This window comes from Asparagus officinalis, chromosome 10, assembly GCF_001876935.1.
Source record: "Asparagus officinalis chromosome 10, Aspof.V1, whole genome shotgun sequence".
Taxonomy (NCBI): domain Eukaryota; kingdom Viridiplantae; phylum Streptophyta; class Magnoliopsida; order Asparagales; family Asparagaceae; genus Asparagus; species Asparagus officinalis.
The window spans coordinates 63,133,843-63,158,950 of record NC_033803.1 but is presented as its reverse complement, the minus strand read 5'-3'; the positions used below and the strand labels follow the sequence as shown (position 1 = coordinate 63,158,950).

At 33.8% G+C, this 25,108-nt stretch overlaps 1 protein-coding gene across 3 annotated transcripts; it reads right to left on the bottom strand.

Moving 5' to 3' along the window:
- LOC109826318 (acyl-CoA thioesterase 2-like) lies at positions 1-21,870 on the bottom strand. 3 transcript variants are annotated; one of them, XM_020393336.1, is made up of 18 exons: positions 21,712-21,868; positions 21,504-21,596; positions 20,488-20,555; positions 19,224-19,293; positions 16,457-16,503; positions 16,225-16,350; positions 13,929-14,006; positions 9,702-9,789; positions 6,556-6,668; positions 5,765-5,827; positions 5,639-5,694; positions 3,703-3,798; positions 3,531-3,587; positions 1,612-1,713; positions 1,052-1,100; positions 901-969; positions 733-823; positions 1-289 (listed from the first exon to the last, which is right to left on the bottom strand). In XM_020393336.1, the coding sequence occupies exons 1-17, from the start codon at positions 21,725-21,727 to the stop codon at positions 746-748; spliced, it is 1,269 nt and encodes a 422-aa protein (XP_020248925.1). In that variant the 5' UTR covers positions 21,728-21,868; the 3' UTR covers positions 1-289; positions 733-745. The 3 variants fall into 3 exon arrangements, with proteins under 3 accessions (XP_020248925.1, XP_020248927.1, XP_020248926.1); XM_020393338.1 differs by lacking the exon at positions 1,612-1,713 and having other exon boundaries at positions 21,712-21,870; XM_020393337.1 differs by lacking the exon at positions 13,929-14,006.

Sequence of the window (25,108 nt, the reverse complement as noted above, 5' to 3'; positions counted from 1 at the left end):
TTGTGGTTCTATCAACACGATTAGATGCATCTCCTTAAAGTACACATGCTTTACTTGATGCCTCTGGACAAATATACTATTAGACTTTTTTGGGGGAGGATATATACTAATGTCAACCATAAAAAAATCTGATTTACCCATAATAAAAATATCCCTCCCCTTTCTCCCATAAAAATGAACATCAAATAGCTTGCATTTCTCCGTTTAAATATAGAACCCTGTCCTTGTTTAGGCTCACGTATCTCATGAATGGGCATGCAACTAAGGTCCAAGGATTGGTAGCATCATCCTGCACACGCATCATAATTCCTTAATAAAGAGGATAGACTATAACCAACATGGTACTAGGAAGTAATTGCAGACTGAAAACAAAGAAGGTAAATTTCACAAAGCTCATCAATTTTTGGGGTGTTTTGCACAAACACTCCTTAACCTAGAAAATTAGAGAAAAGAACTTAGAAAATTAGATTAAATTGCATGTGACATGTTTTAGATAGTTTTCCTTTTATGCACTTCTAGATTTTGCTATAAGGGAGTTTTTTTGGGGATATGCTAGGTAAATAGTAATAAGGATATTTTAGACTTTTTATCTTTCTCAGGGTGGTTCTGTTTAATTTCGCAAAGTTGTTTTTTTTCAGCGCGGCGTGGCGGGGCGGCGGGGGGGGGGCGCAAAAAACACCCTAAATTGAAGCCGCTTTGTGAAATTTACCCGAAATAAAGAAACTGTTTTACCTGCAGATGAGCTCTAGAGCTTTGATTTAGGAACTTCTTTGCTCGGCTTCAACTTCCTTGTAAGAGACTCTTGAGTCAATGATACAACAAGCTGTACATAAAACAGATAAAATGACCTAAGCCTTTTTAGCACTAAACGGGCAGTTAATAACTTGGAAACAAAATTACCTCTCCTTTCCTGTTAAACATCCGGCCATAAGAGAATCCGCGGCCTCCATAGGCAATAGGGCTCTCTATCTACAAAAACATGAAACTTCAACATGAATATGACCATGTCCAATTGTTTTGAATAAATCGGAAATAGGTCCGAGATAATTACCACATATAGCAACCAGTCGTCAGCTCTGAAAGGCCTATGGAACCACATCCTAAGGAAGAGAGAACAAACAGGATGTTAAGAGTCGTTATCATCTCTTGTTGATGATTCCTTCATCACATAAATATCAAATGTGATGCACTACCAAAAAATTGTCTATAATAGATCCTCAGTTACCTGTGCGGTTGTGTCAAGTTTGCAAATGTGAATGCTCAAGGAAGAAATGAACAAAGTGAATATACTAAACGAGTGACCTCACGTGAATTTGAAAAACAGAAATAGGTTTAGATCCTCCTTTCCAAAAGGCAAAAGCATGCACAAAGGACATGGATCTTCTGCTCAAAAGTAACTCGGACAGATTTCATAAAGAAACTAAATTCACTAAGAGGTTTTATAAGAAAGGTCTTCTGCCCTACTTGAAATAGCAGAAAATGCAGGTTGATGGTAGTCTGAAGAGCATAATCAGGTTTAGTTGTGAACCTTACCATCTTAGCACTATTTTTCAAGAGAATAAAAACCAAAGCTTAGTCTACAGTAAGGAGATTAAGTTCATTGATACATACGCATGATCCAAACTAAACGTTGTTGTCTTCTGATCCTTCTTGCGGTGAGGATAATTGCTAACACCAGCAAATATAAAATCTGAAGCATATGCTATGACGCATCTGAGATATAAGGTGCATTATATGCACTAATTAGAGGACGTAATAAAGTTGGGGGAAAAAACTCTGCAATGATCAGAACTAAGACAATTAAAGATCAGTTCATCTTAAATTAGCAAAATAGAAGTTTATCAGCAACAGGATAACTCATATGGCACGCTCCACATCATTTTCACAAGTAAAAGAATACGCCCCATGTTTCAGTACTTAGTTTGTGTGTATTTATAAGTCAAAATAGTTATTGTAGTTTGTGTGTATTTATAAGTCAAAATAGTTATTGTACTGTTTAATAGATTTAACTACTGAATCTGCAGCTGATTAGTGCATTGACTTCAATCTTTATCATATTTAAAGCGCAACATGCGAGTTAGATCTCTAGAGTTTAAAGGATTTAAAAGTAGTAGAACCCAAAAAAAGGAAAAAGAAAAAAAGGAATACATGGAAAATCATTTAAAACTACGAAAATGAAAAAAAAAACATTGATAATTGATAAATACCGAAAGTAATCAGTTCTCTATTGGTATCAATCATTCATCAAAACACTGAGACTAAGGATAATTGGTTTATCAACTTGTTAAAGCATAAAATTATATCCTCCACCCTCATCATAATGTCAAGTTTTGATGTAGTGGCAGGGTGTCCTTCAACACCACTCAAAATCAAGTGCTTCCTAAGTCCTATGTGATCATAGAATACTCGTGAGGTTGAAGAAAAACTCTATAGGATATAACTACTAGTAATGCTTTATGAATTATGATGTTTTACTATTAAAAAACATGGGCAAAATATGAGTGTAGTAGAAATGAGAATGTTACAATGAGCATGTGGATTTTCACTAAGAGATAGGGAAGGATGCATGCGTTCCAACAAATGTCAATTGTCAGGTGTTGGTGCTATTGAGAATAGAAAAGAGAATCAATTGAGATGGTTTGATCATGTTTAAAAGAGAAATACACAAATTAGGAGAAGTTATAAGGTTACAATTAATGAAGCAAGGAGGATTAGCTGTAGGCCGCAGCAAACTTGGTTGGAAGCAGTTAAGAAGGATATGCTAGTGGTTAACTTAATGGAGGAGATTCCCTTAACAACATTGAATGAAAGAATAGGATCCATATGTTGATTGTAAAAGTTTGGGACGAAGGTTATATTGTTAACAAATACTATTAGTACCTTTAAGATGACAACAACAACAACAACAACAACAATGACAATGACAATAATATCACCACCACCACAATAACCACCACTACATCAAAGTTTGCCTTGACTGGATCTTGAGGAGCTATCCCATGTTACCTTCCTTACAATTCCCTGAATCTTTGTAGCCATACTATCTTAGCAGGTTCAACATCAGCAAAACTTCTTCATATAAAGGAGGCGTCTGGATCAAACAAATAGTAATATCATGCATATTGATCATATCTAAAGGCCAGTGCATTTCATCATTACTGCTGACAAAGAACCACCTAATCAAGTCAACTCATTTGTGAACAAAATAACAGCATCACAGGTGGTACTCCATAATTTGATATTTCTAGGGCAAGGGAAAAAAAAACTAAATATGTGGAAAAAAGGAGCTACAACCATAGTGGTTACTTTTCATGAGAACATAACAGTGATGATAAACAAAAAAGGATTCAAGGAAATAGTTTAAATGAGAAGACAGCAAAAAGGCCTAAAAAGGAGGATATTCAAATTAACAAAAACTCAGGGTTATATGCTGTAATTAGTAACACATTGATTCAAGCATATAATCAACACAATGTACAGATTGAAAAATGAAAAGCCAAACTGCAATGCATCATGATAAGGTCGCTTACCTATGCAAAGCTAGGTCATCAGAAAGCTTTCCTCTTGCTTTAAACCAATAATTCATACTGAAATGAAAGGCCAATTTTAACAAACGGTAAGATGAATTTTCAAGAATTATTTCATAATAAATATTAATTAAGAAATTTAAAAGGAAAAACAAAAGGCCAGTTTGGATCTAACCGTGGTGGAAGAGGACTTGAAGGATAGAGTTCGCAAAATCGTATCTCTATGGGCCAGGGAACAAATACTTCCTTAGTAACCATATTCTGGTAAGATCTAAATAATAATTAGGTGTTAGAACTCTTTCCTCAAAATTGATGAAAAAACGATAGCCCAGTAGGAGAATTCAAGATGGTATTTACAACATAAGGGTATTTCATAAAAGCATAAAACTGTGTCTTGAGGAAGAGTTTATCAAACAGGCAGAATACAAACCTGAACTGAATTCTTGACTAATCATGTAGAAATTTTATTCAATTCAGTGGTACAGTAAATTTTACCTCTCATAATAGGAATGAGAAACTGCAGCCACGTGTGAAACATAGGAAAAGGCAGATTTCAGAATGTCTCTATAAGTAACAGCTGCCATACTTCTTAAAAAACAAAATTGTAGAAGCCAATAGAAGGCAACCTAATTTCAAAATGCACGAAAAAAAGAAAGATAATGATGATGAAAACTAGTCACAATGTCATGTCCATGTATTTGTTGCAAGAGGATAGACATAATTGGGATATTTACCAACACTAAATACACATAAGAAAAATAAAGCTTGCCTAGATGAGTGAAATTAATGTAACTAACTGATTGTAATACATTAAGGTTTTATAAGGAATCCTTTACAAGGTTGTTTTCATAGACTTTACAACCAAGGTGTTAAATATCAGATACCAGAGAAATATGCTAACATCGGATTGCGGATATCGGATAAATATCGGGAATATGTAGTAGTAAATATCGGAGTGGCATTTCGGATGATGTTCATATCTACTATAATGTCTTAAATGTAATCTAAACATACTTAATGAAATATAAGGCTACAAAAATAAAAATAATATACGTTCAGGATCACTTAGGGAAAATAGCCTATTAGAAATTTTCTAAAAACTTCATGGTGCTGGAATTTTTGCTAAACAAAAAATTTTCAGAACTATATTGCTTTGTGACAAGCCATAGAAAAGGATATCGGCAAGCATATCCGCTGATATATCATCAATGTAGGGGACATATCACCCAAAAATTGCCCAAAAAGGATAAAGGTTATTGAGACCATATCATTTTGTAGTAAGCCTTATAAAATGATATATTGATTGACATATCGCCTACATCAGAGATATTTAAAACAATTGTTACACCTAAATGGTAAAACAAAAGGCTAGAGATCCTTGCATACCAATTAACACTCAAGGCTACATCTCCCCTCATAGACAAAGATGTTCTTGCAAAAGTTACACCATGTGAAATTGCTATTGGGTTAAGTATTATTTCTAAATTAGTGCCAAATTATGACGGATCATACGAATAAGAAACCATCACAAATTGATGAAAGTGTCGAACACTAGTCACTCAATATCTGCGGCTTAAGTGTAAAGTGGCTAGTTGATGGCCATTAAACAGATACTCTTTAAAATAGGTCTTTTACCAATACACCCAGAACTCTATCTTATTTGCATATTTAGCCCCCAATTCTGAATATTTGCAAATTTCCCCCTACATTTTTTGACATTGAGCAAAAATACCCCTCTCATTTAACACCGTTAAATTTCAAAGTGAGAAGACGTGAAATGACAAAAAGACCCCTACCTAAAAAAAATTGTTTTTTTCTTATATACACCCAATTCTACCCTATCTGCAGATTTAACCCCCAAATATGCATACTTGCTAAGTTACCCTACAAATTTTAACGGCATTAGATGAAAGGGGTATAATAGAATGTAGGGGAAATTTAGCAATATGCAGATTTGGGGAGAATTTGCAAATAGGACAGATTAGGGGGGGTATAAAAGCAAAAGAAACAAAGATTTTTCTGAAACATACGACAAATTCATTGCATGGAGAGGAGAAACAACAAAGTACAGACGCTAAAACAATAGCTTTCCAAATTGTAACGAAAATTACGGTGGAAGGCGAAGATCCCTGATGCGTCTCTCTCGTAGCTCTTCCATTGATGGTAGCTACACAGAAATTATATGTGTTAAAAAGTAATAGATTCAAACTTTTACAAAGAAATGAGGACATACTTACTGCTTCTGGAGCTGGCACCTTAGGCATGAAAGCTTCTTGATGTTCAAAGCCTACTTCTTCTTTCTGCAGCAAACAAATTTGATGCAAAAATTATGTACAAATTGGATTTTTGTGATTGCTAATTATCGCCCTAATTTGAACATTTTAGAGCTTTTGCTAAGTTAATTGTAGTAGCTGAAGAATAAGGTGAAGATAATGGTACTGGGCTACTAAGGTTTTTTTAAAATAGTTCCACCTGGGGTTGAAGAATCAGTCTGCTCTAGATAATATATTGATTGGATTTCCTGCTCTAGATAATATATTGATTGGATTTCTTCTTTCTATGCTTAGGGCTCCTTAACTTAAGCAAAAAAAGTAGCCACAGAAACTGCTTCTCTTTTTGAAAACTTCAATACTGTGTGTTGGTTTCTTCCAGCTGATATCAACTCAACCTAATAAAAAGGGTTAATTGCACATAGACCCGGTGGATGCATCAAAGTCATCATGTAAGGTTATCAAGAGATTGTTCTCCATAACTTATGAATGCAAAATCAAATGATTAAGTGGTCTTAAGTACTTGACTAGTTGAACTAATTGGAAGATAATAAGTATGGAGTATACAATTTGAAAAAGATTCAAAGTCACAAATTAGATGGACTTCAATGTAAGGCAAAGCAAGATGTGAAAGGTTTCTCAGAAACAAACTCCTGGATACAGGTTCTCTTAGATTCACATTTGATACACCTTCTAAGTGATTGATAGTCAGAAAATATTCACAAGCATATTCAACAATTTTAAGATTTCACAAGAACCTGAAATGAAGCAACTAAACTGAAAATGACAATGCCGTGTTGTTTTGCATCAACTCGTCTGGTGGCAAAGCTTTTACCATCACGTGCACGATAAACTTGATATATAATTGGAACTGGCAAAATGAAATAGACAAGACACATGAGTACGTAAAAATGTGATTAAAGTCCGAAGGATTCTAATGATTGACATGAACAAAGAAAATCAGCTTACCAGCCAATGCGAGAGTACCATGTCAATGTTTGACTGCCTCTCAGTTTAAGATACAAAAGGATCACTATTTTTCAAGAAAACTAGTTGTTTTATGCCAAACATTTATGTGCCTAGTTGTTCGCAAATAGCTGTTATCCCACTTTATAAAATTTATACATGTTACAAAGTTATCATGAATACACCATTGTCCTTTTTATTGAAAAGTCTCCCAAGGAGTAGGTTATATATCATATGCTGAAGTGGCACAAATGACACTAGCAGCAGCCAGTAGAAACAGCGGCAAGCAGCAACAGGAAAACAGCAGAGCAGCAGCAGCAGTCGGATCATACGGTCCATTGTCAATGACCCTTGGGCAGTTGGATCGGCCGGTCTACCAACAGTGAGTTTTGTGTGATCTGACTGCCTCTCGGACTGCGCGGGCTTTTTCTGCACAGTCAAAATCCTATTCTAATTGGGATCTTATGGTCTTCTTGGGGCCCACAAATTCTACCCCATTTATAGGATATTTCCTCAAGCCTTCAAGATCAAGAAGATGATGAAAAAAATAAGATAAAGAAAAGGAGATTACTCTTGTGAGGATTGACAAGAGAAAGGTTACTATTCTTATGAGGATTTACAAGAAACTGGAGAGACTACTCTTGTGAGGTATCAACGAGAGAAAAATATTGTATACGAAAAGGAGATTACTCTTGTGAGGATTGACAAGAGAAAGATTTTTATTCTTATAAGGATTCAAAAGAAACTGGAGAGACTACTCTTGTGAGGATCAACGAGAGAAAAACATTGATACTCTTCTTCAAGTTAATAAAGAAATCCTTATCCCAAAAAAATGAAGTTAGTAAAGAAATCTCTCCCTCCTCTGGTGGATGTTTGTTTGTTATTAATCTCTTGCCATAAAGTTATTATGCAAAACCCTAAATTTATTGTTTAGGATCTAAAGTAAAACCCTTACAATCGGTGTCATATTGATATCAGTTGAGAGGCTAGCTCTCCAATAATTGGTATCAGAGGGATTTGGTTTAAAATCACATGCTCCTAGCTTATTGAAATATACTCTACTTAACTTCCCTGCGCCCCCCCCAAACACACAACACACAACACAAGGCCCCGTTATAGTTTTGTAAGAAAATCCATAAAATGCTCAATTGATTTCACATGTGATATATAAGTCACTTCTTCCAAAACCTTCTCTGATGGAAATCAATTTCAATATGCTTTGTCCTCATAAAATAATGGATTATTAGCTATACAGAAGGAAATCTGATTAGCACATTGCAAGACAACAGATGTTGATCTCCAACTCCAACTTCTTGCAACAAATACTTCAGCTACATCAGCTCATATGTACCTCATATGTACCATCCATAATAGCTCAATGTTCAAACTCAACACTTGGTTTACCTGCCCGTAATCCACCCAGTGCTCTGAGTTGACCTAGCACAACATCTCTCCACTTATTGTTTAAAAGATATTGTTGATCTTGGTGTAAGCTCCACTATAAAAGCATGTAAAGAACTTTGCCTTCTTTACACTTGTTGCTTGGGACTAGATGCCTAGCCTATCCTTTCTAGAGAAATGAGGGCCTCTGCTGATAAATCCAAGACTATTCCCAACTGTTGTTGAGTTCCCATAAAACCACACACCCCTGAGACAATATAGAAGGAAGCTCTCCCTGGAAGGCAATGGTCTTAGCTACAACACGGCTACATAAGAAGAAAGAATGTGAACAGATAACTTTCTTATTTCCAGACCAGAGAATATATAAATTTATTATATAGAAATCCTAAACCATCCTAATTTGCTAAGCTATGTAAGAAGCTGGGAATGATTAATATCTATTCTCTAGCTCGGAAATGAGCATTGACCATATTGTACTCATTTTCTGTATATGTTTCAGCAGATATACTAGCAGAAACTACAAGTAGCAAGCCTCAGGCACATGCTTGCTGTCTTCTTCTCTTCAAAACATTTTTTCTCCCGTTTTTAACCTACAAACTTGTTTCTTTCATGTATTATATTCTACAATCTTCGAATAGCATCCTTTGCCTTATTTGGGCCCAGAATATGTATATCATAATATATCCTCTTCTGCTATGCTATTGTGGGTCATTCATCTGTAATTTAATGGCCATAGAAAAACCAGGACATTTGAGATATCATATAACAGTAGCTCGTAGGATGTGATCCAAACTTGAATTCCCAGTAACTATAATCTTAAAATGCAAGGAAATCAAAATGTAGTCATATTAGCATAAACTTAGATGTATACAAAAGGAAATAAGAAATAGGAAAAACTATCCAAGTGAGACAAGAACAATAATAAAAAAAGGCTTAATTAAAGACCTTATAGTTTCAAAGCACTTATATATCTTAAAGGTTTTAAAATTTTCAATTATATACCCTAACTTGTTTATGGCAGCACTTACATACCCTAAAGTTTTTAAAACTTCTACTTATATACCCAAAATATTTTAAAACTTGCATGTAGATACCCTAAAGTTTTTAAAACTTGCATTTGAATACCCTCTAGTGTGCAAAACTAAGGGCATGTAAGTGCAAGTTTTAATAACCTTAGGGTATTTAAGTGCAAGTTTTAAAAAGTTTACAGTATAAAAGTGTTTTCAAAACAAATGAGAGTATATAAGCCAAAGTTGTAAAAACTTTAGGGTAAATAAGTAATGCCAAAAACAAGTGAAGGTATATACATGCAAAGTAGGGGGACTATAGGGTATTTAAGTGCAGTTAAGACTTAAAAAAATGGAAATCACTTTTATTTTGAGCGCACATTTTGGGGAAAAAATTACATACCTTGGACGTATGCAGGATTTGCCTATCAAGCATGAGACAAGAAATCTTACAGCAAACAAAATACTAAAGGAATATGAAGAACAGAACCAAATGTCGATGGAGATATCCCTAGAAAAGGTTTGCTTACATTTGTTATCTCCAGCCAAAAGAAAAGAAACATGCACACTATGCACCAATTTCAGACAATCCACAGTCTTCGATGCTGCTGCCAGTGCCTACAAAACCAGATCATGTAAAAAAGGTTTATTAGAACATGCAAGAACATGAAAAAATAAATGAACATATTGCAAGATTAAGACTTGGTATAATGCAGATACAAAAAGTTTATTTTCTTCCCAAGATACAGCAGCTGCTATATTTCCTCTCAAACCGTGAGGCTCATGAGTGCACAACATCACAAACTTATATCAGACATACCCAGCGCATAACACGATATATGCATAAGTTTCAGGGTTAAATATCAGCATTATGCATAGTTACAAATAGTTCGAGAACTAATGTAAAGAAAAGGCAGCTGCATTTTTTCTCTTGGAACTTTGAGGCTTGTCAGCATAGTACCATAAAGTTGAATCAGAAATTCACAAAGAATCAAAAGATATATTCATAAGTTGAAGAGTTTAAAGAATAAGCTTTTATGCTTCGGTACAGATAACCAACAAATTTGTCAGGTACAGCAGCAAGCCACTTTCCCCAGGAACTGAGCTCATGAACATCGAAGCACAATCTCATGTCACTTCACTGAGGTGTGCATACTTCCCTGTGATTAGGTACAGCATCAATCCCACACTAACACTTCAACAGGAAATGAAAGATTCTAAAATTGGCATCCATAGACTCTAGAGGTGGCTCTACAAAACCGAAAGATAGTCCCCACCTTATTTTTTATGTGATGACACTTCGTCCAGTAGTACTTAGCTCCGTGAGGCACTTTGATTTGCACAATTTCTGCGAGTATTTGCCTTTGATATCATTTGTGTGCCCTCAGAAAAACTATGAATGTCAGTCATAATAAAATCGCACCAGCTTCAATATGCTTAAAATAAAAAACTTTCCATGATTCCTTCCTAATAAATGTTAACTATATAAGATTAGCATAGTTATTAAAAATTATTATGCTCCAGAGACCATTCTAGTCAGTCATATCTCATGTGGGACTATTCATTTACCTTGGACGTGAAAGTTGTTCATAGATACAAGTACTTCACAAGTTATTGACAAGATACAACAGTTGTCATCTTTCTTAGAATTATAAGGCTACTGAGAATAGCACCAGCGCATTCTGCTTACAGTTGAACATTCATTCAGAAAATCATTATTGCTGAAGTTGCTGTTGTATGACCCACCAAGCATAATGATCCAAGATCTGAGACTCATGAATGATCCAAGGTTTGGGACCAACATGTTGACCCTATAGTTTTGATGATGATTTAGCAAACAATTCATTACTAATAATCTCTCTAGTGTTTTTGTGTTTCTAGTTTCTTTTCAGGTATTTCAAGTTCACAAGTCAATCTAGCGTTAAAGATTCAAGTTCTTTTTGTGTGGTTCTACCTAGGTATATGTTTAGTTTACCTACATATATTGTATGATTGTATTCAAGCTCAATATATATACACTTAACACGATTTATAACGTTTTCTATCATATAAATGATTTTTCATTAACCGTTGCTAAAATATCTCTATCCCTTTTTTTTTTACAGCTCTTTCATGTTTCACTATATACGTATAATATATGCAAATATATATATGTGAATATTTACATGTCTGAATCAAATTTCACTTTCGTAAATTTACAGGTTTTCTAAGCTGTTTTCAATAACAGGGAGTTTTAGCAAACGAAAAATGTTTTTCCAAAATTTTCTTTTCAAACATGCTTATTTCATAATTTATAAACTTTCCCCAAAGTTTCACTAATTTTGGATATGATCTGATATTTTTAACGATTTTTCAAAACTCCCCAAAAACCTGTCAATTTTCTCATATCAGTTTTCGGTCGACCGATACGGTCGACCGACAGACTGTCTGTTTCTAAGAAAGTTTCCCAAAGTTTTCCGGTCGACCGAAATTTACGTCGGTCGCCCGAAATTTACCTTCGGTCGACCGAAAATTACGTCGGTCGACCGCCAGCTTCAAAACTTGTTTTCTCACGTTTTTTTTTTGAACTAATCGGTCGACCGTACCGGTCGACCGACGAGTTAACAAACTGAGCCTAACGGCTAGTTTTTCAAATGGGTTTTTTCGTCTTTTTCTCACTTCTAGCTGTTGTATTGGGGAGCTATATATACCCAATTGCTGCTCCTCTTCTAAAAAAGCTAAGAAATCCAAGTTTACTGTTTAGCAAAGTTTTAATCGCGTTTAAGGGCTGTTTTAAGAGCTGTTTCGTTAATCCGTTTTCAAGTGAAAGTTCTCTACAACAAGAAGAGGCTCTCATATTCCATTGGGATCATACTCTTCAGCTCCTCTTGTTCATTGAGAAGTTTTTCTAAACTCTTTCCATATAGCTTATTATTTCACTTTCATTTGATTAGCTATATTCATTTAAGTTATTTATTGAATTTGATTCACTATTATCACACATTTATTGAGCTTGATATTTTTCATATTATATATTGTGGGTTTGTGGAGTGTGATTTAGTGAGTGTGAGCTTCATTGTGTTCTCACGTGTCAATTGAGAACAAATTACTGTATTTGACTTTTATTTGTGAGAATCACTTGTAATACACTTGTACACCGAGAGAAGTGTGAGGAGAGAGAGACGGGGTCAAATCCAATAGGAGTGGCGTCGATTGACGAACCTAGGGAGAGGTTGTAATCGAGCACTTGAGGAGTTCTTATTCTCGTTTTCATATCTTATATCGCCTTTGTGTATTGCTCATCATATTACCCTATCACTTGTGTAGATTGTTTATTTTACCCTTGTGTTAGTTCATATATCCTTGCTCATATATTTGTAATATCTCATTGATAGGATATATTCACTTGTTCATATTGCTTATCCTAGCTTACATATCTTGTTGTATTCTATACTTGCTAGGATAACTTATTAATTAGTTTTAATTGGCATTAAATCGGATTAGATTAGCATAAGACCCTAATCACCCCCCCTCTAGGGTCTAACACAACAATGACATCTAAAGTGAGCTAGTCACATCCAGATCTCTATGGAACCTACCAATCATAAATGGAGAAGATAAAATAGAAAAACTTAAACATTAGGGTGGTAAATTTTACAGAGGTATATGGTGGAATCCCAGACAAGATGCAATTGGATCCATAAATATGACAGGCAAAGTTCTCAGATAATAAATCTCTTCATCCAAGCCTAACTTGTACAGATAATGGATGGAGTCCACGTCCCAAATATACACACATATAAATACTGGTCCCTGTCTTGTCAAGTGGTACCAAAAAAGACTAGTTATATAAAGATGAGGGCTTGAAGACATATGTATGTACTACTACACATCAACCATATTAACTGAGTTTTAAGAATGTTGATCCACTCCTGCCCAATACCGTTAGTATGGTCTTTTAATGACAAATAGTAGATATCTTCAACATTTAGTTCGAAACCACCCAAATTCTCTCTTTCCCCCCTTTACCCACCTCCTCCAACCCCCCACCCTGTCACCCCCTTCCAAACCTGAATGTAATTAAAACATCTCCTACCATTATCGAAACATCATAGAAGCATATATGCACACAATAGATTACCTATGGGGGAATCCTCTCCCTCCCAACAGGTAAAAGATTAGACAAACCCGTTTGTAAGATCATTGAAGAACTGGATAAATGAAAGTCCAACATCAATCCTTTTACCTGGGCAACATAGAACAAGTCCCATCATGTATACACATATGGAAATGCATCTATTGAAGTCCAAATTTATGTCTAAATTGCATGATAGAATTCTACAAATCTATAGGGAAAGTTTCCAATGACAATCCAATGATACAAACTTTCATGATAACCTAGTGCGGGACCATCCCATGGATAATACTGCGATCCATCTTAACATGTCCAACTTAGTCTAGAATGAGATCCCAAGACATTTAATACTTCCATCTATAAATTGGTCACGAAAAACAATTAGGCAGTTGTAGGAAAAATTCCAACAAATCCGCAATGCTTCGGAAAACGATTTCATATTCCATGATCTCCCATTCTTGGACAATTTTGGATTTGATAAAGATGAGAGGTGTTGATCATCAAAAGGATGGTGTGCTGTTCTAAATTGTTCTTCATAAATATTTAAGTACATACACACCTAAGAATATCTCTAAATTCAGAGAACAAGTATATCAACACAGGAAGAGGAAATAAAAATAAGTAAGCACTTGTGGAAACATGCCTGTCCAATTAATTGTCCTCCATAAACTGGTTGAAAATTTGGAGAATCTGGCACAGTAAATGCACGAAATAAATTGACCTTCAAAAAATAAAATAAGGATCATAAGCATAATTAACATTAGAATGCTTGTTTAAATGAATGATACACGATGAAGCAGTACCATTCCAAAAACATGGGGAAGAACAATTTGATCAAGTTTTCTCAACATAATCTATCCTTATGGTCACTGATTTCAACTTCAATGCAATTTAACTAAATACATCTGTGTACTTAAATTGTGTGATGATATATTACTAATATACAAAACAGTAAAACACAACATAGGTGCTGGAAGTAGTGTTGAATTGGACCAAGCTGGTTGGTAAGATGGCATTCAATCAGAAATAAAAGATCTCAAGGTTTTTTCATGAAAACTAGAAAGTATTAGGCAGAAAGGATGAAACACAGATTCTGCCTGCATTAACAGAAGCAAACAGGTGTACATGAACTGTCCAATTCAGAAATATCACGAATTTTCTACGTAAAAAATGCTTGTAAAAGGAATCAAACCTTGGCCCATGAAAAAAGAACTATACCTCCTAACCAAAATATTACTTCTTGGCATTTATGATAAGCAAGTGTTTAATATTATAATATATAATTATTATCTCAAGTTTTCTTCATGTATACAACTCTGTTCTACCAACATGAACAATGGTCAGAACCTGGAAAACCAAACAAGCAATCTTCATGGTTTGGTGACAGTTCAGTTTCTTCTTTACTACATCAGCCTACAGTTGTTAAAATGAGAGGCATAAAAAGGTAGTAAAGCTACTTGATTTGTTGAACCATAGCATGTGAGAATATACACTAAACGATCAACTTATGTTAAATGCAGTCGTCCAATATAATCGATTGAAAGTGTAGACCTTGATCTACCAGAGGATTAGGTCTTATAAAGAAATAATGCAAAGGAAGAATCTGTTAGATATTATTGATAATTTGGTATTAATAGATTTGGTACATTTTAGATATTGTTGAAATGTTGTGAGATGTGATTAGATTTGATCTTATCTCACACCTATTTGTAATATCCTCCTAATCTCCATTTAAGAGAGGTGAGGGTTAGATGAATAATGTTATTTTTGCATTTTCTATTTTTTCTACACGGCATCAGAACCTACTCGATCCTAGTAACTTCTCCCATCTTTCTAAATTTTGAGGCTGTTGAGGGGGTTTTGCGTGGCCTTCATGCTCCCCTCGGTGTCTACGACAACATCTTTGATGGCACCAATGACTTCTACAACATCAACAACATTTTCCGCAGCTACAACATCTTCGGCGGATTCGACAATATCTTTGATTTCTACATCATTTGTTTACTAAATCTTTGTTGAACTTCAACAAAAAATGTTACTCTGAGAAACCCTAACATCAAAAGGAAAAATAGTACTGTTCGTCGTATAGTGTTTACCATGAACAATATCGCTCTTGGTCATCTTCTGATGGTTGGATGCAAAAGTATGTAGTTGATTTTGACATTCTTTCTAGACATTCTTTCTATTGGCTGACCCGCCTAGGGTTTCTTCTATTGGCTTACCAGCCTACGATTTTTACTGGCGTACCTATCTAGGGTTCCTATTGCCTAACCTGCCTAGAGTTTTTACTGGTTTACCCGCCAAGAGTTTCTACTGGCTGACCTGTCTAAGACTTCTTCTATTGACTTACCTGTCTAGGATTTTTACTAGCTGTGACCACAATATTCTAATTGATGACATCTTCAAGTATTCTAGACAAACATGACATTATCAAAGCTCTTGCGAATAGCTATATTGTTCCCATTTGTAACAAGCTAGGCATATATAGTATATACGCTCCAACTTGAGAGGGAGTGTTAGAAATTATTGATAATTTGATATTAGTAGGTTTAGTAAATATTGTTGAGATATTGTAAGATGTGATTAAATATGATTTTATCTTATACATATTTTGTAATATTCTCCTAATCTCTATTTAAGAGAGGTTAGCGTTAGATGAATAATGATCTTTTGCCTTTTCTATTTTCTCTATAGAATCCATCAAAAGAAGAGTTTATTTCGAATGCATCTCACCTATAATCAATGATTTTAGGTTTTGTATAATTCAAATTAAAGAACTATAGCATGTGCCCAGAAGCAGTTAACTTGATTTCTTAGATCGGAGCTTAAAGATAATGACCATTTAAGGTGAAACTTACATCTACAATTCTACATATATCATGTGAAATGTCTACAAAAGATCGCATCATCTTCACACTTTCATAAAGAAACAAACTTACTTCTAATGACTCCAAGTGCAATATCTGCTCCACCAGCGCGAAGTCTTTGGGTATTCCCTCCGCATTCCATATTGATTGAGGCTGCAACATATTTCTATGTCCATGCTCCAGCACTATACATGTGAGCTGCCAAATTGGAATAATCAGACAGTGTCTGGATTCACTTCAGAAAATTGCATCCTAAATATATCAAACGTGACTGTTACTGTATCACGAACTAGTAAGCACACACCTTCGATAATGCAATTACATTGACTGGGTGGACAGAACCATCAGTACCTACCAGTAATGAGAACATAGGGTAAAATAGCTTTCTCAAAAAGAATCCAAGAACATAACGAATTTTAATTTACCAGGGGATGGCAACATTCTGTTACTACAAAAACATACCCAAAGCTAGTTTTCGCTTTTGGTAAAAAGGAAAATGATGCATAATGTTATTAAATTTATAACACTGGATGAAAGCAATTGAAATGACACCGCTTAATAGATCACATCAAAAGATTCAAGACTTAAATAAAGTGAATTATCTGGACATTTCCTATTTTCAATTTGCATCACAATAATATTTACAATTGCAGCAAGATGTGGTCAACTTTTTTTCCCCAGTTTTCCAGACTTAACCTCTCACTCCTTGAAGGAATCCTGTATGTCTGAATACTACGGTTCAAGCTCCTACAGAGTTATGCTCATCTCACGGAAACTGCCACAGTGGATGGTTTGGAACATAACTTTGATGGATCAGTATGGTTCAAGGATGACAAGGCGGATCACCTGAAGATACTCTTTACTTTTGCTCAATATACATTATTTTCTGAAAACCCACTAGTTTACGGTTATTGGACAAAGTGTCTTTCTATCATGATATCAGAGCATCAGGTTTCCAAAGGTACTTGGTTCAAACCTCATTGTTAAAATTTAAAACATGTTAAGATGGAGACCTTAGACATGCCAAAGGCTCCCATGAGGTTAAACTAGAGTTCCAAAAATATCACAAAATCTGCAGTTTTGCAAGGTAACAATTTGATGGCATTGAGGCTAAAGAAAACAATGCATAGCCTCATCCTCTTCCAAGTGATATGAGAATCACAAAAAAAAAAAAAAAATGAGACCAGTGGAACGAGCACCAAAACCATGGGCCTACAAGTTCAGTAAACATATCAAATACAGATAAATTTGTCAAACAGAAAAGAGATGCAGAAGAGAAGACCTACACAATTAAGCAGAAATTAAGTGAAAGAAAATAATTAATTAGCTCTCCATAAGAGTAACATGTTAGTGGAAATTTCATAAATAAGCAACAATCCGCATAGGGCATTTATTTTATATACATTTAAGTGGAAAAATAAAATATTAAATATAAAGGTAGTGGACAAGCTTACACAATTGCAATGTCAAATGTGTGTACCTGCGGCGACAAGTATAAATAAGGATAAAGGCCACCAAACAACTAAATCAAACCAAATACAAGGGCAATGCCTTGGAGCCACAGATGGAAATCTTCACTAAAAGGTGTAAAAGGTAAAGCATGAGTATTGTGGAATCATAATGCAGCACCCACCAAAACAAGTACTATCATGGTAACTCTTGCTAGAGCTAACACAACCAAAACGAGAACTGAAGTGGTTAATAATACTTATCAAATGCCTCAAGGAATTCACATTGAATGCACATATACAAGTCATCAGCTTATGTAGTTCTTCAACCATTTTCTTCACTGCTACCACCTGATGAATAATTCTCATAAAATGCTCTATCTTCACCTAACCCTCTAAACTTTCAAGCCAGGTATTTGTAAAAATGTGCTTATTTCACCCACATACTTGTGAAATAGTTTCTTCGCTCATGCGTATTGGACTTCATCTTCTGACATCCTCTTTACTTTATTCTTTCTCCCTAACTTCCCCGGCTACGAAAGGCAAGAACCATATGTTCCCTATACATTCCCTCTATAAATAAGCAACAGTACATGTGGTACACAGAGAACTTTGATAAAATTAGGACTGTTTTCTCAAAAATGTAAATCTAGGAACTCTGGAGCATTCTCTCCAAACTCTTTTCGATCAAAAGGGGTTAAAAAACGAAGCACGTATTGAAATTGAAAAGACTCTAGGAAAAAATCACCAAGACTTCAGATCGAGTTGCTTTCTAAATTCTAGTTCATTATAACTATAAGAAATTGACAGCCCTGCAGAAGATGTTCTAGCAATTGGCATTTACGTAGAGCAACCCCTTTCAGTCAAGTAATTTAAACTCACAGCCCTCCAAAATCGGTATGATTTATACATGGAATTACATAAATCTTTAACCCACAACACGATGTTTTAAATATCCCGAATATAGCCAATATATCGGACAATATATCCTATAAATATCCCCGATATAGCCGTATATCGGACAATATATCCTTTAATAAGGTTAGCAACAAAAGCGATATGGTCTCAATATCCTTTATCACTTTTTGGCAATTTTTGGCAATTTTTGGCAATATAGCCCCGACATGTCAGCCAATATGCTGGCCGATATGTATGTGACTTGTTGTAGAACAATATAGTTCTGCAAAATTACTTTGATTTTTTAACAAAAATTCTGAAGTTCTTTAGCAATATTTTAGTAGGCTCTTTTCCCTGAATAAGTTTTTAAAATTGGTTAGTGATCCTAAACATATATTATTTATATTACTGTATGCTTAGATTCATTATGTATATGCTAACATTACATTTTATGATATTATATTATATATGCACATCATACGATATGTCACTCCGATATTTACTACATATGCCGAAATTTCTCCAACATCCGCAATCCGATATGAATTTGGTTGTCCGATATTTCCCCGATATCCAATATTTAAAACATTGCCCCAACATAAGACAAAGACTAAAGGGACTCATATTCTGATAAACTAGGTTAGTGTTACCAAACAAAGTAGAGGATTCAATAATAATAAGAGTTACTACATAGTATAAAAACTTCTTGAGGAATAAAATTTATACCACCAAAATAGTCATATTTCTTCAATTGAAGCTCGCCATCCTCTGTATTTACAGACCCAGAAACTTCAGCCTACCATATGAAAGACCATCACCACAGACCCACCAAAGGATAGCAGCAAACAATTAGGAAAATAACCAAAGAAAAAAAATCATAAGAACAAACATAAGAATTACCACAAAAGATGCCGCAAACAGGAAAAATAAAAGTAACTACACCACAAGCAGATGTCACTCAGGTTATTTATAAAAATAATGCAGAAGTAAAGAAAACTGACTGCCTAATTCTTCAGGTAGGCTAGAAATCAGATGTCAGAATAAGAGTCATGCTCTAAATAAAAAAGCATTAGCATTCATTTCCATATTGTAAAGCAACAAAGCAAAAGGAATCAAAAAATACAGAACATGAAACCCAGCCTACTTGTTTCAAGAAATTACATACTTTCATGTAAGGATGGAAGTTGCTTTGGCATACTACTTACGACTTCACACATCAAATCCAGGATAAACCACAAATTTTCAAAAAAAAATATATATGGCTATAACTATACTGATCCTTGTCCTGGTCCCAAATGTAGACTTCGAAGCATCAGTAAGGAGAAACATAGAGATCTAAATCTGAATTGTAATGCACATGCAGCTCAAGCTTCCCAAACAAGTAACTTGATTGGGAATATAGCTTATTTTAGCCGCACCATATGTTGTAAGCATAAAACATTACAACAAGTTACTTGATTAATGATGATAAACAAAAAGAAAGTACACAAATCTGATTAAGCATAAAACATCATAGCCCAAAATGCAATGAGTGAGAAGCAGTTAGATAACTTAGGGATGAGTTGTTGACAAGGTTTAGGACCTATAGGCAAAGAGAAATTTATTTTTGGTCTCAGGCTTTCAGCTAATAAGATGGATGAACCAGGAAGCACAAATAAACCCACAAATCCACCTAAGACTTCTTAAAAAAAAGAAAAATTATTTTTTGTAAGATGATTACATCTTCCAAAACAAAGAAGCAGAAATGGTGTATATTCTTTTAGAATCTGCTCATGCTTTTCAACTCTCCAATAACAAGCCAGGCAAATCCTCTGAATACAGAATATCCATACTCAAAATATTCTCTCTCTATTGCATCCTCACATTATTGTCACAGAAAAAAATAAAATAAAAGTGGATACTCTACAAGATAACACAATTTACTGAAATAATGGAACATTTTAAAATCTACTTTAACATTATATACAATACTAGCAGTCAGTATTCATACCTTGCCCTCCAAAATAAAGTACATTCCCTCCCCAAACTCCCCCTCGCGTACAACATATTCACCAGTATCTAGACAAAAACAAGCCCAGAGAGAAGAAATTCAGAAGGCAGGAGGATATTAGGACCAAAAATTAAGTTAATAAAATATATAAATATACATATCATACTGCCAGAAATAGACCCCATCAAATAGAAGTGATGTTCTGTGACAAAAATCATATATACTTGCTACAGGCTGTGAACCAACCAAAAAAAAAAAAAAAAAAATTTTTATATACTTGCTACAGGCTGTGAACCAACCAAAAAAAAAAAAAAAAAATTTGTCTCACCATCCCATCGCAAACCACCGGCTATTGGACTGTAGAAAAGAAGACAATCACAATTATCATGCTCTAGTGTAAGAAAAACTGAGGTCATCGTTGCAGATTAATAAAACCAGAGTTTCCGCCAGAATCAGAGTATTTTGTTTGTAAACATTGCTTGCTAAACTGCTAGAGTAACCAGATTTTCCAAGAGTTGACCAAAATTTCGATTTGTTTAACAACAGACTTTTGGTTATCCGTATATATTTTTTAAATTATAGACCAGAAGTTTTAACAAGATTTGTTTTTAAACCCACTCGCATCCAATTCAATTACTTCCCCAAAATACCTAAACTGAATTATTTTCAAAACCGGAATTAATGTTTCATTTGCTGTACTGATGTCTTAGTTGTGGCAATTGGTATATAAGAACTAAGTTGCCATAGTTGGTTTATAGGTAGCTATGTTTGGGTTCAACATGTTATAGTTGGGTTTAAAAATATTTCAGTATGGGTAATAAAATTAAGTCAAAGTAGAAGTTTGGGATTGTAAACAAAACCCTTCACAAAAATGCCAAATATCTTTACAACCATTAAACTCTTTAAACAAAAATAAAAAAAAATTACAACCATTATAATGATATTTCCAGATCTTTGCTTCTACTCAAACGTCATCAATAAAACATTGCAAATTTGAGATCGATTGAGAATCTCACCGTAACGCTCGACCTTGACGAGTTCGGAGATCTTTCGGAGAGAAGAACTGGGGAGCCTCTGCAGCAGTGGGACTTGCGCAAGGAACTCGATCACTGAAACGCATAAAGAATCAATTTTTTAGTGGATTTTGAGGGAGCGCGACGATTTTTATATTTTATTTTTTTAAGTTCTAGGGCTTTTCCCTCCCAAAGAAAAACAAAATACCACCTGCTTCACGATCCATGACTGAAGAGGAGATGAGATGGGGAAGAGAGAATCTACGGATGAATTCTCAGCGCAGTTGGAGCCAACATTAATTCAAGAAGCTGAGGAGGGCGACGCTGGTTGACTTTCAACTGCTCACGTGAACATTGCTGTGAAGTCGCACGTGTTATGTTTTAAAGGAGTCTTTGCCTTCAAACTCAAATAGTTTTTTCTTTCTAAGTCCAAAACACCAACTACACTCTATTTTTTATACAACTAGGTGAAATGCACGTGCACTGCACGTGGTCAAATATCAAAATTATTTATTTTAAGTTTATTTATTTACTATAACATGTTTGCAAAAAAAGTTTATGATTATCATAAAATATTAAAGAATTCTGAATATTTCCATGTATAATATCTTGTTGGTTTTAACATTTTGCCTTCCACAGAAAAATTAAAATATTAATGACTTAAGAGCAATTTAATGATTTGAAGATCGAATTTCAAAATATTAATGATGTAAGGGACCAATATAAAAAATATTATTATTAATGATAAAAATAAATTATTGAATTCATCAAAGTAAAATGGTAGGTTTTATCTGGTCATATAGAATTTTGTTTAACTATAAAGAAATCACTTTCACATGTTGTTTACTTTCACTTGTTGTTTATCTGGCGATCAAGTATTATAAATATTCAAAAAAAATTCTATAATTTTCTTCGTCAGAATGTGCAAATTCAATCAAAAAAGAAAACATAAATTATATGATCAATTTTAAAATCCGATATGTAGTCTTTCTACATCTTCCCAACTAATTAATCGATTTGTCAAAACGATTACTCTCTAGTTTCAGAAAATTATAAAATATAATATGAGAATGATTTATACATATTATGCACTATGAATAGTATTTTAACAAATAATTCAGATCTATCCAATGTCAAACAACATTAAAAAATTTAGGTTGAGAGTTATAAGAATCCATTATCTGCAACAATACTCATACCCAAGCTACGTGCTTCATAAACTTATAAGAAGGTGAGAACTATTAAAATGAACAATTTAATTTATTTTGTCAAATGATTCATTACAAATCATGAAAGACAAGGTGAATCAGAAGGATCACATACCCTTCACAAATAAAGATTAAATTTCTCTTAGATATTCTTGTAGCAAAAGATTTTCAGAGTTGATGTATAGGATAAATTTTAGGATACATAACCCAAATCAGTTCATAGAGTGATATACTACATCCCTTTGAAGATATCGACAAAATCGAGTCATTTTAATTTGATTATGGGCTAGGGTTTGGGTCATGTTTGGGAACCAAAAGCAAAACCTACGAAAGCCACAAAAGTCACAATTCGTCTCCCAAATCTCTCCGCTCTCAGCTCTCCCACATTTTAAGCATATATTTTCATGCAAATTCTTATATTTAAAATTTATTAATATATTAGATTATAGCTTACAATGCTATATTATGTATGAATATTATCTCATATGACATCCGATATTTTTTACATATCCCTTGTTTCTGTAATATGATATCCTATATTTTAGTTATCCAATATTTATCTGATGTCCAACACTTTGTAGTAGTCATTCGAAAGCCTCTTCTAAAGTTTTCTAAGCAATGTATATAATTTCTGAAAATAATTCAAAATCTCGGGATTATTTAAAATATGATGCTTTAATTTTTCCACACTTCCTCTACTACATAAATATAAGCTAAGCCTCTGGCATCATATTATATGATGAATATTATTTATCAATAGGATCGCATGCAATTATTTGTGATTAACAAAGGTTTTAAATCTTTTTAGACTTCATTGAACTTAAATACCTTATAGTTTATGAAAGTTATATACCTCCACTTGTATCTTGTTGCACTTAAATTAATATCCTAATATTTTCTAAAATTACATGTTTGTACCTTCTATCTTGTTTCCTAGACGCAAGAATACTCTTTATAATTTTCCTATATGAGTGTCATGGTATAATTCTAGGATAATTCTATGTTTTCTATTCTTTAATTTCATAAATAATTTATTAACATGTAATTATCTATTAATATATTATTATACATTAGTGATAATTAATATGATGTAGAGTTTTATAGTAGTATTGAAAGGTTTAGGGACCAAGTTAGACAAACTTGTAATTAATTTATAGTACGAAAGTTATACACCTCCACTTGTATCTTGCTGCACTTAAATATCCTAATATTTTTTAAAATTACATGTTTGTACCTTCTTTCATGTTACCTAAACGCAATGATACTTTTTGTAATTTTCCTATATGAATGTCATGTTACAATTTTAGAACAATTCTATGTTTTCTACTCTTTCCATAAATAATTTATTAACATGCAACATGTTACAATTTTAGAACAATTCTATGTTTTCTACTCTTTCCATAAATAATTTATTAACATGCAATTTGTGTATTAATATATTATTATACATTAGTAATAATTAATATGATGTAGAATTTTACAATAACATTGGAAGTTTTAGGAACCAAGTTAGACAAACTCGAAGTGGCATATAATATAATTAATTAACAATAATAATTAACTTAGTTTAGTTAGGATTAGAATATAATATCAAAAATGAATAGGGGTAATATAGTCCATAGAAAGTTTTTATATTTTTCCTATATGAGTGTCAGGGTATAATTTTAGAACAATTCTATATTTTTTATTCTTTCCATAAATAATTTATTAACATGCAATTTTCATATTAATATATTATTGTACATTAGTAATAATTAATATGATGTAGAGTTTACAATAACATTGAAAGTTTTAGGGACTAAGTTAGACAAACTTGAAGTGACATATAATATAATTAATTAATAATAATAATTAATTTAGTTTAGTTAGGATTAGAATGTAATATCAAAAAAGAATAGGGGTAATATAGTCCATAGAAAGTTTTTCCACAACTCCCTCTTTTAAAAGGAGTATGATATGATATGATATGATATGATATATACACAAAAAAAAAGAAATACGTTCTCACTCCTCCTCCACGCTTTCTATTGTCCTTTCTCCCTCTTCTCCAGCACTCACCCCTCTTCCTCTCTCAACACCTACCCTCTTCCACCTCTTCTTCATCAACTTGCAAGTTTCATTACCTTATTGCTTTACTTCACATACATTGTCGTTATATTTATATAGTTTGTTGCTATGTTTTCATAAATGGAGAAGGCGAAGGAGGCGGCGAAAGAGCATGAAGAGAAAAGAGGAGACGATGAGAGGAGGTAGAGGTAGGAGGAGAGGGAGGAGACAGTGGTGATGGATAGATAGATAGTGGTGGTGGGCCTTGGAGAACTGAGGGTAGAGGGTGTTTGTTGGAAATTTGATGTAAAAAGACAATGAAAGAAAAATTCGAACTTGTATTTCTCTCAAACT

Excerpts from the sequence above, each read along its gene's own strand:
- LOC109826318 (XM_020393336.1), bottom strand. Across the intron at positions 6,669-9,701 it reads TTTGGCTGGAGATAACAAAT|TTCCAATTATATATCAAGTT; the intron begins GTAAGCAAACCT and ends TCATTTTGCCAG. Across the intron at positions 3,799-5,638 it reads AGGGATCTTCGCCTTCCACC|ATCTTACCAGAATATGGTTA; the intron begins GTAATTTTCGTT and ends ATTATTATTTAG.